This window comes from Anser anser, assembly GCF_964211835.1.
Source record: "Anser anser genome assembly, chromosome: Z".
NCBI lineage: Eukaryota > Metazoa > Chordata > Aves > Anseriformes > Anatidae > Anser > Anser anser.
The window spans coordinates 21147761-21163336 of NC_139723.1; the positions used below are offsets into that span (position 1 = coordinate 21147761).

Below are 15576 nucleotides of genomic sequence, written 5' to 3' on the forward strand. Positions count from 1 at the left end.
CCTTTCTGCTTTGACTTTCTTAGTAAGCTCTAGGGTAAAGCACAGCAAGCAGTTTGAGAGGCTCATGACTTGTTGCTCATAACTTTTGTTTTTTTATTGTTTTCCCAACACTATATGTGGGATTCCCAGAGAGAGGCAGCTGGTGGGAGAGGGAAGGGAATATAATCTTTTTGTCATTTGAATGGAACATAGGGTTTATGTTTAAAGGAACACAGACTTTCTGGCATCCTCGTATTTTCTTTCACCTTGCATCTTGAGAAGAAAAAAATCTTGAGGTCAAGAGAGTCTTGGTTTGGTTTGTCCTGTAAAAACCAATTATGTACTGTCTCTGAATTTGTTGGGCAGGATACTGCTCCTTGCTTACTTCCTCTGACCAGAATTTCAGGTGACTGTGATTTGGGTTGATGTGGGGGCCAGGATGTTGCTCTGTGCTGCTTGGGGTAAAGCTGTGGTTGTGTATGTATGTTGTATTGGAACATACACTGTTCTTTGAGAGCTGGTGGTCAGGAAGGCCTCTCCCTAAGGACCAATGTCTGTGCTACGCTTATGAATGTGCAGTATATAATCTGGACAGATTACTTTCATGGTTTTTTGGTATTTTTCAGGCATTTTTAGTGTTTTATAGCCCATGATGTTTGTTGAAGTGTAGCCTGAAACATTTCATATCTGTTTTGAATTTTGGTTCTGAACCTAAATGATGACAACTCCCAGCAAAAATTAGGAAACACATAATGACGTAATTTACAGATGCCCTTGAAAAGGGCATGCATTCATGAATAGATATGCTGTTGTTGAAAAGCCCTTAGCTAGCTATCTTGGATGAAACTGTGGGAAGTGAGTCTTGCAAATTTTCTAGTCCTATTGCAATAAACCTGGTTGATGCATACTCAACAGGATTTGGTAACTGAAGCACTGGTCTTCAGTTACATGTGTATTTGTTTTCTGAGTAAGCTGTATACTTAGAACCTCAACTTCAACATTGATTCATCTATTTTCCTGAGTGTCTTCCAAGTATTTCTCTTTTCACAGGGCAAATTCTAGTCTTCAGTGAATTAAAAAAACTGCATCGGTGGCAAGCCTAGCTTCCATGTCAGTGCAGTGCGAACCTACATAGGAATAATCCCTGAATTCAAACTGTTGCAAAGCTATCAAAACTACTTCTGGCTGCAAGCAGAGATGAGTAGTTTTAGTGGCATTAATCTACTCTTTAATCTCTGAATAAAATGGGATAGAGAACTTGAAGATTTGTTTATTTTTTTCTGTGTACAAATCCAAATCTAAATATAAGCCTTTTGAAAAGGAGCTTAATCAAATTACATTCAGCAATACTAATAAAGTGATTCGAGATACTTCTGTAGCACCTTTTGTTACATGCTAATTAAACTTGAGGAAATGAATAACTTTTTTTTTCTCCAACAAAGAAATGAAGAGAGTTGTTGACTAGCTCATATCCTTTGTTCATTGTTATCACACTAGGAGTAGGAAATGGAAATAGCTGACAGGGTTTCCTTTCTGTACATCTTTCCCTGTTTCTTTGCAATGAAAGAATGCTTGTTGCAATAATCCTTATGCTGACACGTGGCAACTGGCTCTGTGCTAATTATTTCTTTTTTTAACAGTCAAGTCCTTCATCTCCAGAGCCAGCAAGTCTTCCTGCAGAAGATCTCAGCACAAACTCCAATGGTCCAAAGCCGACAGAAATCATGCTAGATGATGACAGAGAAGACCTCTTTGCTGGTAATTACTTGTTTCTTCTGGTGTGTCTCTATAAACTTGTTTGCTCTTGGACTTGAAGGAGTATGCTTTTCTGGGGAGGAGGTTTAAAACCTCTTCGTGCTGTAGAAGGTCATTTTCTTGGCTTGGCTGTAAGGAAATGTGAAGCAGTACCATTGCAACGGAAAGTTTAAATTTTAATTTTATGCAATTGAGCATTGTAGCCAGTCTTAACTGTTTCTTAGTCTGTTGAAGGTACACTTCCTGGAAATTTTCAGTAAGTAATGAATTAATGCATTTAGGTATTAGAAGCATCCCTTGCTGCCTTCAACGTTCTTTGCTAGGTTCAACAATCATGTATTTATTTAAGGTCCTATGGTCTTCTGAAATACACTGTTCTATTTCTGAACTTGAAAATTAGCAGGAGAAATAATGTGCTAAAAAGGAAAATCAGATGAGATTCGTCTTTGCCCAAAGTTGTTCTGTGATTGTTAATACATCTTGCTACTGATTGTATATTGTCGTAAAACTGATTTGGAGTGTAGCCTTTCATTCTCAACTCAAAGTAGAAGATTTTATCTTTCTTGTTAGTAAAAACAAAGTGATATATGACTTCAGGTTAGATAAGTTTTGATTAATTGGGATTTTTTTCAACTAAACTTGCATGTGTTGTCTCAGGAGTAAACACTTCTCTTACACTCTTGACAATATATATTTTTGTAAGGTAAATTAAGAATTACTTTCACATACTGAATTAGCGGCACCTTGAGAAACTTATTTAATAGAAAAATCTAGTGTATTTTCTTAATTTCACAATGATATACGGGTTTTTTCTTGTGCGACTCTATAGCATTGGTTAAGTCTGTGTAAGTACCAGTTTCTCAGTGGTGTGTACCCTGGCTGCGTAGTGTGGCAGAGTTAGCTGGCTAGTAACATGTTCTGGTGATAGCAATAAAGTAGTATTATGTAATTAACAAAAACAAACAAAAGAAAAAAACACCACAATTTAAGTTACATCTTTTCTTTCTGCTTCATACCTATACATAAGGTATTCATGTCATTTTCCAGTTATGAAGAAAGGTAATTCAGATTGTATTATGAGCCAGAGGGTATTTCCTTTTTCACAAGACTCTTTTTTATTATAATGAAAAGGTAACAAACCTTTTATAGGAAAAGTCCTATCAATTCACTAGCATTTGATTCATGACAGTACTGCATGTTTGAAGAGAGATATATGAAAGTTTTGATAAGTAACCAGTCAGTAGTCAATACTTGCAATCCCTTATTAATCAGTCACTACTTTAATGCTGGTTGTCTACTATCCTAACATTGGATATGGTTTCTGTCACAATTACAGGTGTATATACTGTTCAGGAAAGGAGGTATAATAGGTTTATGTACATCAAGACATGGTTTCAAATGTTTCTTCTCAATAGCAACAATGTTCCTACAACTACTTCTAGAGTAAGTCTGTTGGCTCTCTGCTTTGAATACAATCCTAAATTCATCTTCATTGATTCCCTGATCTAGTCATTCAAAAATAGAATCATCTAGGTTGGAAAAGTCTTCTAAGATCCAGTCCCACCATTAACGTAGCAATGCCAAGTCTACCACTACACCATGTCCCTCAGCACCACATCTATGCGTCTTTTGAATACCTGCAGGGATGGTGACTCAACCAGTTCCTTGGGCAACCCGTTTCAATGCGTCGTCACTCATTCTGAAAAGAAATGTCTCCTAATTTCCAACCTAAACCTCCCCTGGCACAACTTGAGGCCGTTCCCTCTAGTCCTATCACTAGTTCCCTGTGAGAAGAGGCCGACCCCCAGCTCCCCACACCTTCCTTTTAGGTAGCTGTAGAGCGCAATAAGGTCTCCCCTGAGCCTCCTCTTCCCCAAACTAAACAACCCCAGTTCCCTCATCCACTCCTCACAGGACTTGTGTTCCAGACCCCTCACCAGCTTCGTAGCCCTTCTCTGGACTCACTGGAGCACCTTGATGTCCTTCTTGTACTGAGGGGCCCAAAGGTGAACACAGTACTCGAGGTGCGGCCTCACCAGAGCAGAGTACAGGGGGACGATCACCTCCCTTGTCCTACTGGCCAAGCTATTTCTGGGTTTTAGTTTCTAAATTAACTAATTAAGTGTTTCTAAATTAACTCTATAGCATTTAGTTCTGGGCTATTTTTTTTATAGATAGATTTATATTCATGTCTATTATGTTTGTTCTGAACTTACCAAACTTATATTTGCATATATTTGAATTTACATTTGCTTATGACACCGTCAGAATATATTAACTGGTTTATTAACTCTCTGAAACTGTTTTAAGAGAAATAGAGAGTAAAAATGAGAGGCATTTTCCTATTTCTTTTGTATTTATATTACCTGATTTTATGACTTAGAAAGACTAGCAGTGCTTTAAAAATGAAGCTTTCTAGTACTAGTAATATATACAGTATTTAAAGTCAGCCTTTTGTAACCAGAGCAGTCTGGAATGGGTATTTTAGGAAAGCCAAATTCTCTTCTGGCTGGATAATGTAAAGGAAGAAGGTGGCTGGAGTAAATATTGATGGGAACTAAACAGAAGGAACAAATGTTAGCAGCCAGATTGTTTCAACTGAAGTGAATTCTGTGAGAAAACAAACGGAACTGATTTAATGAGTTTGAGTTTGCTGTGGGAGGCATTCTTTGAAATGCATATGGCACTGAACTGAAAGCATCTAACATACTGCATGTCTAACACAACAAAAAGTGGTCTGTAAAAGGTCAGTTAATATACAGACTGAGGCTAGGATGGACTCGTAAGCAGGAAAAAGAGCAATTTGTGGAGATTAATATAGATGACATCTTTCACAGTAAAGATTGTTCTAAGCAGGAAGGTTGCGTGATACATTTGTATCCTAGCGAATAACTTCTCTCTTTTTGGTTCTAGTGCTGTGCATTCACAAGTGTAATTGTATTTTTCTTTATTAGGACTGTTTTGCTAGACAGTGATGTTAATCCAGTCCTTGAATAGAAACAATGCCATGGATAGAAGCAGTGTGTGAAGGCTATGTGAGAGATCTACTTTTTGGCCTTTAGCTTGATTGCGTAAGCCTTACTTTCTATGAAAGCAAGACCTAGTTAAAAATATGAGTGAGATTGAATTTTTTTTCTTCGACATGTTGAAATTGCAGAGAAACCTATTTCTAGCTGGCCTGTAGGGACAAGAATGGAGTTCTACAGCTTCCTATCACTATTAGATGCTATAAAATCCAGGTGAAGGAAATCGATGGATGGCTCATGGAAGGAGGGATTCTGACTCTTCGTATGTATAAACAACTATAGTTTTGCAGTGATAATTGTAAAAATGTGGTGATATTCGATATTCCTCTCTAGCTCCTGTAGGCTTGAAATTTATTTCATTATCTATCTAACAATGCAACCTTAAAAAAAGGTGAGGGAGAAACTCAATGACTTCCTGAATTGTTAATGCAGTTCAGAATCTGTTGGGGTTTTTTTAGGCTTTTTTGATTGTACTTAAAGCCTCTTTGCCACTGTGTTTCTGGGACAGCCATTAGAAAGTACCTGAAATAAAATGTTTTAGCTATTCCTTATTGCTGCTGACTTCTAAGTGCTTTGTCAGAACTGTTAAAAGTGGCCTGTAAAGGTGGAAGAAACTGAGGCTTCCATCTGCTGCTGGAGATGAGAAGACTTTGTTAGTATTGTGGTTCTTGATTCTGTAAACAAACAGTCCTACTAAACATGTTTAAGCACTTTTACGGTTATAATGAAAGTCATTGTGGTGATTATTTGGCCAAAAATGAATTACTTTATCTTAGCCTGTAGTGTTCTTACGTGGGGGGACCATAATGATCAGTGCTTCAAATCATTCAGTGTCAGGAGTATCTCGAAGGTCTTTGAGTTGTGTCTTTAAAAGCTGGCCACATAAAGTTCTACAAATAATGAATATGATAAGAGTAGTGAATTAATCTTGAATTGTTTTTCCAAAATGTTTGCCTTCAGTTCCGTATCTAACTGCAGAAACATGTCATGGACTGCCTTTGCAGGGCATAGTTGTATATGCTTTCTTAATTTGGTGTTCACAGGTGATGAGCAAGTCTGTTAAGTTGTACCCTTGCTCTGTCACCGTTTTCAGAAAAATGGAAAGTTATGTTTTTCCCACTCTGATTGTGAATGTTAGCTTTTTTCAGTTCCAAAAGGTGTTTGGGAGTGTATCCTCTTGTACAGGTAGCTAGCTACTGTGTCCTCATGGAAATTTGATGCATTTTGGTGGGAAATTTTTTGTTGTTATTTGGAGATTTTGTGTTTTGGAGGGGGTGTTGTTTTCCTTCAGGCTGTTACAGATTTGTCTTAGCTGCCTTTGTTTTTTTCTCCTGGAAGTTTGTACAGAAAAGAACACGCCAGTTCTGTGGACCAGACAAGATAATACTTGAAGCTCAGCTGAACAGCAAGTTTTAAGCTAGCGTGCCTGTCAGGCCATTGTCATGTGATAGTCTGAGCAGAGCAGATATGTGCAGATGCCTGGCTGCCTTTTAGAAACTGGTTATTGAATTCTACATCTTTTCTGTGAGAACCAAACACAAAAGCACTTGAACCTACTGGTTGCTGTTTCTCTAATAGAGAGAGGCAGTTCTCATTCTTCTCATTCAAGAGTTCTCTCTTTCTGTTCTCATTAAGATTATTTTTAGTCCTCTTCTTGTAACAGTAAGAGTCATGGGCTATGACTTTAAACATAGCAGAACAGTCAGTTGTGTTAGGATATCCGTCTACAATTTGTGCTAAACCCTGGTGAAGCTTTTTTTTTCTTGTAATAAAATTAATTCTCTGTTCTGGACAACAGTTTCTACTTCAGTTTACTTCCAAATCTATGATCATCTGAATAAATCTTCAAAGATAATAAACTAATTTGAGCACTCACGTGATGTCAGAATGTTAGAGATCTATGATGTTTAGAAGTGTGATCAGTAAAAATAACTTACTCAGCTGAAGTGAGCTGCTTGTGAAGAATTGCAAGCTTGCGCTTTCTCAGATGATGCTTGACAAATACTGGTGGTGAAAGGTAAAGAAACAGGAGCTGTATAATGCTGAGATCGAGCTCCCTGCTTAAGTGCTGATAGAAACTTGGTGTAGTTGCCTGTAGAATGTTAAACGTAAGTAGTTGTCTTTTGTGGCAGGCAGGTATATTTTCATGTTCTTTTGTAGCTAAGCATCTTGACAGTGATATTTTGTCAGAGACCATTGATAGGTTATAAAGCAGGTATTCATGTATATAAGTCTTACAGCAATAGATTGGTCGCAGTGCTTAATGTGTGCTGATAACTGCCATGGCTGATATGAAATATGTTAGATCTCAGTGTTTCTTCCTTGAAGCTGGGCAGAGCAGTTGCTCCTATTCAAGAAGAGTTTATGCTTTTGAGAACTATACAGTGAAGCAAGACATCCAAATTTCATTTTGCATGCAAATATTAATACAGAGCTTAACAAACAAAACAAAAACCACGCAACCAAAGACCACATCATCTGACTTCTCAAATTGAAAGAATATATGTAAGAAGCATAACTGCCAGAGGTCATCTGAACAAATCTGTTTCTTGGGAAATAATCCTTTAGCAGATATACTAGTCAAAGACTGCTTTTCTGAGGGGAAAGAGTAGCTAGAAAGTGTAATAGCCTGCTATTCTTACTATAGAGCTAATGCTTCTTTTCCCCTTCAGAATCTGTCTTGAATGACAATAACCTACTTCTGAAACTACCTTCTAATACTTCGCTTCTGAACAAGAAGTATGATGTCCTTATCTGCTCCTGCTCTCTCCACTCACCCCCTTCCACTGCCTTTTCCATTTCACTCTTCTAGATTTATATAATATGCTGGATGCATGCAGTCTTGGGGGTGAGCGGCAGGAAAGAGGGTAGTATAAACTCTTCTTCCTAAAATAACTGACTTGCTGCTATCAGATAGACATACTTTTTTTTCCTGTCCATATTTTCTTCCAGAAAAATAGAAAATGAGGGCTCATAGGCAACACTTCATAAAATTTGTTAATTCTCAACCAACCTGGAGTCACACAGATCCAGAAATGCAGGTGTGAACAAAGTCTCCTGTTATGCCAGTTCTAACCCTGCACTTGCAAGTTGGTGGTCTTTCTGATAGGAAAGCTTCTTGCATTTCCAACTGTTTGTTCCTGCTGCTTCCTCTTACAGAAATAATCCAGCAGAGTAGCTTCAGCTGTTGTCTGAACAGTGGTAGGGGGCTGATCCTGGCTGGATTTCATGTGGTAACCAACTCAACCTGGATCAGTTCATGATACTAAGGGACGTGTGGATACAGGTCTGAGAAAAAGGAGCGGTGGGGAAGGTGTGTGGCACTGTTTTATCTGACAGCAGTACTGGTTTGCCACCTTTAATTCACACTGCCTTTGTGAAGTCATGTTTTCACAGAAATGTTTTCTCAACTGATGATTGTGAGAGATTGGTGTGGTGTGATTTCCTTCATTACTTATGTTATAGTCCTGTCTAAAATTTGAAGGTACACCAGGGTGCTTACTGGTGGTTAGTGGTTCGATTACCAGACATTTGTGCTGGAATACAGCTGGTGGTAGAAAAAGAGTGAATTAAAGCGGAATGGCCCTATGTGTTTATATGTGTGCATGTGTACATACGTACTTCGGTGAAATAGTCAGTTGTATAAATTCTTATGTATGTTGAATGCTGCTAGCTGACAAATAAGAGAACTATCTCTCTTCAGTATATAAATGTGGTTCTTCTACCATCTCAGTCTAAAAGATTCTTTTTTTCCAACTGTGTCAGCATGACTTCCTACCTCATTTGAGGTTTTGAACTAAACTTCTTTATTGTATTAATGGTATATCCTTTCTGTGGCATTTGAGGGTTGGAAGGAATAGCAGGATTCTTCAAAAAGAATTAGCAATAAGAATAAAAAAGCGGAAGGAAAATGAGCTTTTCAAAAAAAATAATCTTTGCTCATATTAAAATGGATAATTTAAAAAGTGCTTGTGTTTAGTTTGAAAATACTATGTAAATCTGTAACCTGAAAATCAGGAAGAATGTTGCCAGCTCGTCAAGGGAGGTGCTCCTTCCTCTCTGCTCAGTCTCCTCACCCAGAGTGGTGAGCACAGCTCTGAGCTCCCCAGAGCTACTGGGAAGAGTCCAGGGGAGGGCCACTAACATGATAAAGGGCATGGAGTGGTTGGCACAGGAGCAGAGCCTGAGAGAGCTGGGACTGTAGCTTGGAGAAGAGAATCACAGAATCATTTAGGTTGGTAAAGATCCTTAGGATGGTCCAGTCCAACCATCCACCGAACACTGCCGACACATCACTAAACCACATCCCTAAGCACCATGTCCATACGTCTCTTAAATACCTCCAGGATGGTGACTCCACCACTTCCCTGCGCAGCCTGTTCCAAAGCCTAACTACTCTTTCTGTGAAGAAATTCTTCATGATATTCAGCCTAAACCTCTCGTGGTGCATCCTGAGGTCATTTCCTTGCATCCCGTCACTTCTCATCTGAGAAAAGAGACCAACACTGTCCTGACTGCAACTTCCGTTCAGGTAGTTGTAGGGAGTGATGAGGTCTCCCCTCAACGTCCTCTTCTGCACATTATACAACCCCAGTCCCTCAGCAATTCTTTTTAAGTTCCGTTTTCTAGTCCCTTCACCAGCTTTGTTGCTATTTTCTGTACATACTCTAGCAACTCCTTAACCTTTTTGTAATGAAAGGTCCCAAACTGCCCACAGTATTTGAGATGTGGTCTCACCAGTGCTGTGTACAAGGGGACAATCATTTCCCTGGTCCTGCTGACCATGCTATTTCTGATGCAGGCCAGGGTGCCCTTGGCCTTCTTGGCTACCTGGGCTCACTGCTGGCTCATGTTCAGCTCACTGTCATCAACCAGCACCCCCAGGTCCTTTTCTGCTGGGCAGCTTTCCAGCCACTTTCCCAAGCCTGTACTGCTGCATGGGGTTGTTATGACCCAAGTGCAGGATCCAGTGCTTAGCTTTGTTGCATGCCATCTGATTGGGCTCAGTCTATCAATCCAGCCTGCCCAGATCCCTCTGCAGAGCCTTCCTGCCTCAAGTGATCAACACTCCTGCCCAGGTTGGTGTCATCTGCAAACATACTGAGGGTGCAATAGATCCCCTCATCAAAATCACTGATAAAAATGCGGTGGTGTCTGTCCCCTGCCTATCACCCCACCCACCACTCTCTTCTGACTCCTCCCCTTGAGCAGTGCAGGGGAACGGGGCATGGGGGCTGAGGTCAGTCTACAGCACTTCATCTCTGCTGCTCGTTCACGGTCACTCTGCCCCTGCTCCACGCAGGGTCCCTCCCACGGGATGCCGTCCTTCCCAAACTGAGCCTGCGAGGGCTGCCCGCAGGCAGCAGCTCTTCAAGAACAGCTCCCACATGGCTCCGTACCACGGGGTCCATCCATCCCCCAGGAGCAAACTGCTCCAGCACGGGTCCCCCCCGGGTGGGCGGCAGCTCCCCCGAGACCCCCTGCTCCTGCGTGGGCTCCTCTCCACGGGCTGCAGCTCCGGCCCGGGGCCTGCTCCTGCGGGGGCTCTCCGGGGGCCGCAGCCTCCTCCAGGCCACATCCACCTGCTCCACCGGGGGCTCCTCCACGGGGGGGCTGCAGCGTGGAGATCTGCTCCGTGTGGGACCCATGGGCTGCAGGGGGACAGCCTGCTCCACCAGGGGCCTCTCCACAGGCCGCAGGGGAACTGCTGCTGCCTGCCTGGAGCACCTCCTGCCCTCCAGCTGCACTGACCTTGGGGGCTGCAGGGCTGGCTTTCACCCAGCTGCCATTGCACAGCAGTTTTTTTCCCTTCCTTAACTCTGCTCTCCCAGAGGCCCACCCAGTGTCACTCATGGCTCAGCTTTGGCCAGCAGCAGGTCCCTTTTGGAGCAGGTGGAGCTGGCTCTGCTCTGACATGAGACAGCTGCTGGGCTCTGCTCACAGAGGCCACCCCTGCAGCCACCTGCTACCCAAACCTTGCCATGCGAACCCAGTACAAAATATTAAACAAAATTAGCCTCAATACTGAACTCTGGGGAACACCACTTGTGACCTGCCACCAACTGGATTTAACTCCATTTAGCCCTTTGGGTCCATCATGCAGGTATTTTTTTGTCCAGCAAGTAGTAGTACATCCATCCAAGCCATTAGCAGCCAGTTAGCATACAAAATGAGACTTTTTCACACATGGTGTAACAATTTCAAAAATTTTAAAGTAGATCAGATCTTTAAAACTGCTCTTTCCTTAACCCTTACATAAGGACTTGTAATACTAATAATACTTTTAGAGCACCAAGCTTTGACAAGGTTGGAAGGAAGGTAGCTTATTTTCTCTTGACAATTGAGCTGTTTCATATACAGAAACTGCAAGAACAGCTCTCTTCAAATTTGTATAGTAAACCATTTTGGTAACTGCACAACCTGGAGTGGATCTGCTTTAGTACCCGAAGCTACGCTTGGTAAAGTGGTTGGAACTTCCTGCAGGGAAGTTTGTAAATGCATCTTGAGAAAAGTTGTGGAGTCAATTTCCATATCAAGTGATGGTTCTGTGGTCATTATTATCCTTTAGGGATCTAAACTTCTTTAAAATGCACATTTACAAGAACCACAGCATTAGTTAAGTAAACCAGAACGGGAACTTCTCTACACCCAAGAAGGGTATAGTTTGCCCACAGTCAAAACCAGTTAATCAAGGAACACATGCAGGATTTGTAGAGCAGAAATTTAGATCCTCTTTAAATACAGATGAACTGTATACAGTCTTAAAGAAGTATTGTTTCTAATGAACTGTTGTAAGCCCTAAAGAGGTGGTAGAAAATGAAATTAGTTTTGCTAGTCAGAATGCCTCATCTACTGAAAATATTTGTATTTTATAAGTTATGGTCTTGGGGAGGGGGTGCACTGTGGTTCTGTTTTAAACTTCGTTTAAAACATACTGCTTTGCTTGGTGTGTTTGATTATCAGCCTGTATGAGTAAATAAGCTGTTGGTTCAGGGTGCAAAGCCTGAAACTGGCATAGGTGCTGAAACAGAGCAGTCTGTAGGGTAGAAAAAAGTTCATTAGTTTTCACAAAATGTCTTACGGAAATGAATGACTTCCATGACTGCTTTAAAAGACTGTTTACCTGACAGCATATGAAAAAAGAATTGTGATATTAATCTTACTTTAACCCATTATACATGAGAAACTCAAATATCACATCTAGTTTTAGCTATATATTTAAATAAATTATCTAGCACAAATGGATGCTATTTACAGGTGATCTTACTAAACTTACATATTGTAATTTTTTAGTTTTTGTTATTTATATGATGGGCAATTGTATCAACTACACAAAAACTTATTTGCCAACTCAAAATCTTTATCCAGAAGCCACAGAAGAAGTTTCGTTGGACAGTCCGGAGAGGGACCCAATACTTTCACCAGAACCTACTCCTGCAATCACTCCTGTGACACCTACTACATTAGTAGCTCCCAGAATGGAATCGAAAAGTGTAACGTCCACTGCGATTTTCGATAGATCCAGAGAAGAGGTATCCAGTAAATTGTAAATTATGGAAATGTCTTGTTTGGTTTTTGAAGGTTATCTTTTGTTATTGTTGGGTTTTGTTTTTATTTTTTAAATGATAGTTTCTAAATTTCAACTCACAGGACCATCCACCGGTAAGGGGAAGTATTAAAAAAAAAATCTATTTTTTGGCATTTAAAGTTTGATAGGCATTTGAATCTTTAAAATATGAGGAGAATTCCTTAGCCAGGTAATTGTAGTGGAGATCAATAGAAATGTTACTGATAATTCTTACTACCGTGTTACAGTTTTTAACTTGGATTTCTGAAGTAATTGTTAATGGAGAGAGCAGTTTTCAGCATTATCCTGCATACAGCTGAGGCTGATTGTGATTTTAAGATGGCAGTTTACATTTGCCGTTGCATTCGAAGTCAGGGCATTGGCAAATGCCATTCATTCTAGAGTACATCCTCTTACTGGACAATGCCAGGGGCAAACGAGTTTGCAAACAAGACTTGCCTGTGACTTGAAGATACCTGCTTTCCCAAATGCTCCAAGATGGCATTTTATTCTTATTTTCCTCACCTTCATCCGTGTCATACTGTCCTTTCTGCCATGATGTTCCCTTAGATCTCTGTTCTACCAAACTTAGAAATATTGCGTGAAAAGGTCAGGAAATTTTGCCAGATTACAAGCAAGTATCTGAAATTCTTTAGCTATCACTTCTCCCCTCCCAAGCTCTTCTGTTTCTGATACCGTTAATAACTAGGAATATCTGTCCTTTGATTAAATGCTTACAAAAACATTGGGAATGAGAAAGTATGGTTCAAAAAAAAAAAAAACCATCTGTTGACATTGGAGGAGATAAAAAATAATAATAATAATATACCCTCAAGTTAAACATATGCTAAAAGTTGAGGCTAACATGGCCTGACAAGGGACTGCCATACTAAAGGCTTTTGCAGGAAGGCTTAAAATTAAAACCAGTATTAGAAGTTATATTCACTTAATGTTGGATGGTGGGTCTGAAACAGATTTTAATTATACAAATACACTTTATCTTCCTCCTACTTCTCCTATACACTTATCCTTGTACCTGTACATAATATGAACATGTTATCTTGCTAAATATGGCATATCCTTTTTCCTAGATTGAAGAGGAAGCAAATGGAGATATGTTTGATATAGAAATCAATGTATCAGATCCAGAGAAAGTTGGTAAGTACCTTCAACCTAGTAAATCAGATAGGGTAGACTGTCACACTTCTTGAAGACTGTTGTGAGATTTTAGTATGATTTCTTATTCAGTTACCTTTTGGCAACTCTTAATATCTAAATGGAAAGCTATGTAATGTATAGTGTGGAACAAAAAGTACATGGAAGGATTAAAGTAACTTTCTCTAGGCTAAGTATTTTAATTTTCTTACAGGGGATGGCATGAATGCTTACATGGCATACAGAGTAACTACAAAGGTAACTAGCGCAAGAAATACTTGCAGATAACTTTGTATCATAGCTGAGTAGATGCATCAGAAAATCGTAACTAAAACTATTGTTATTTTTTTTAAGACATCCCTTTCTATGTTTCACAAAAATGAATTCTCTGTTAAAAGAAGATTCAGTGATTTTCTTGGCTTGCACAGCAAATTAGCAACAAAGTACATGCATATTGGTTACATTGTGCCTCCAGCTCCAGAAAAAAGTATTGTAGGTAAGTCTAGTATCTGTAAGGTTGTATGTATGCATGTCATTTAAGTACTGTAATACAAATGAAATATTTAAGTACCTGTTGTGCTTTTGAAATTTTTTTGAAAGTTCTAATCTGTGCAGTCATACTCATGTGCAAGACAAAGCTAGGTCTGAATTCAAGGTTCCCCTAGAACAAAAAACAGCATAAATACTGGTACACCTGGAAGTCAGCAAAATGGTGGGACTTACTGCCAGTGCTCGCTTGCACTACAGCGACCTCAGATTCTTGCACAGAAATTTTCTTGAGGTGTAGGTAAGTTAGGAAAACTCACAGACTCTATAGGATGTTTTCAGAAGAACATGAAAGTCATGCTTTAAACTTGAGCTGACTCCCCTCCAGTGCATGAGTGGTATTTAGTTATGTCCTAAAATATATAGTCCATAGTCTTCTAATTCTGAAGGGATTCTCATTTAAAATGAGGTATCTTAAAGCAGAGAGCTATTAAAACAGCTGAAATTAAACAAATCTTTCACATCACACACATTTATTTTTAAAGTCTTAATATGAAACATTCTATATCCAGTTTTATGTCATGTGTGTTCTACAAAAGACCTTCATCTGTACATTCTATTACACTGGATAATGCCTGAAATTCCAAGCTCAAAAAATGTGTGTTTTTTTTTGTGAGGGACGGGAGTGGCCTGCATTTGAGGCCTTATTCACAAATTCAAATGGTGAATTACTGAATATTCTGTGGAACAACAAGGTAAAACCGAGTTGGTGGTGAGCTGGAGTTTGGCATTCATCTAAACCACCTCACTATTTTCATATCTATTTTGGAAAATCGTGGTTTCTTATTACTATTTTTAAGAAAAAAAGCTGGCAGAGAAATAACTTTGGAAACTGCTCATGTGACTGATCACAGAGTACCTATTCAAATTTTCAGTGTTTTCTGCACAGAACTTATAGCTTGAAAAGCGCAGAACTGATAGAGCAGAAACACACAACAAGTAGAAATTAGTTGTTTGCCCTAAATAATAGCATACCTCTCCTATGTCTTAGAAGATAAGAATAATTTTGAATGTTCAGTGCTTCGTGGTGTTTTTTGGTAGGACTCTGGTTCCTGAACCATCTGAGTTTGGGTCTTTAGCATGAAAGATGCAGTTTGTATTCTCACAGTTTTAGAGTTCTTCTGTTTATAAGGTTGAATATATTTCCCATACCACAAGACATCAAGAACTCCACAGTCATGGTTCTTTGACCACTATTGACTTCATCAGAGGAAGTGATGTAAAGCCGTGTACGTTTTATTCTCTATTCAGCGTGTAGTTTGTATGCTTCAGAATTTTCAGAGCAGACTAGTTAGTTAATTGAAAACCTCTTAGTTTTAGAACGTAGACTACAATAGAATGAAAATATTGGTAATGAATGTACCAGTTAATTGGACTGTAAATGAAATTTATTTTCTTATTCTGCTTTATTTGTGTTTTCTTCTTTTGAACGTGACTGACCAGTAAGACTCTGATCTTCATTTAGATTGTCTTAATAAATCCAAATTCAAAAGATTTTTTATAACTTTTAACCACAATAATATGTTACAAGAAATTGCATATTTCACA

At 39.4% G+C, this 15576-nt stretch overlaps 1 protein-coding gene across 1 annotated transcript in view; it reads left to right on the forward strand.

Annotated features, from left to right (window-relative positions):
• Window positions 1–15576, forward strand: part of SNX2 (sorting nexin 2) — a 34278-nt gene that overhangs the window by 6379 nt on the left and 12323 nt on the right. Inside the window, exons 2-6 of the mRNA XM_083816081.1 lie at window positions 1620–1737; window positions 12129–12292; window positions 13419–13485; window positions 13697–13740; window positions 13837–13978. Of these exons, the coding sequence (XP_083672207.1) occupies window positions 1620–1737; window positions 12129–12292; window positions 13419–13485; window positions 13697–13740; window positions 13837–13978 (535 nt within the window). The remainder of the gene's footprint in view (window positions 1–1619; window positions 1738–12128; window positions 12293–13418; window positions 13486–13696; window positions 13741–13836; window positions 13979–15576) is intronic.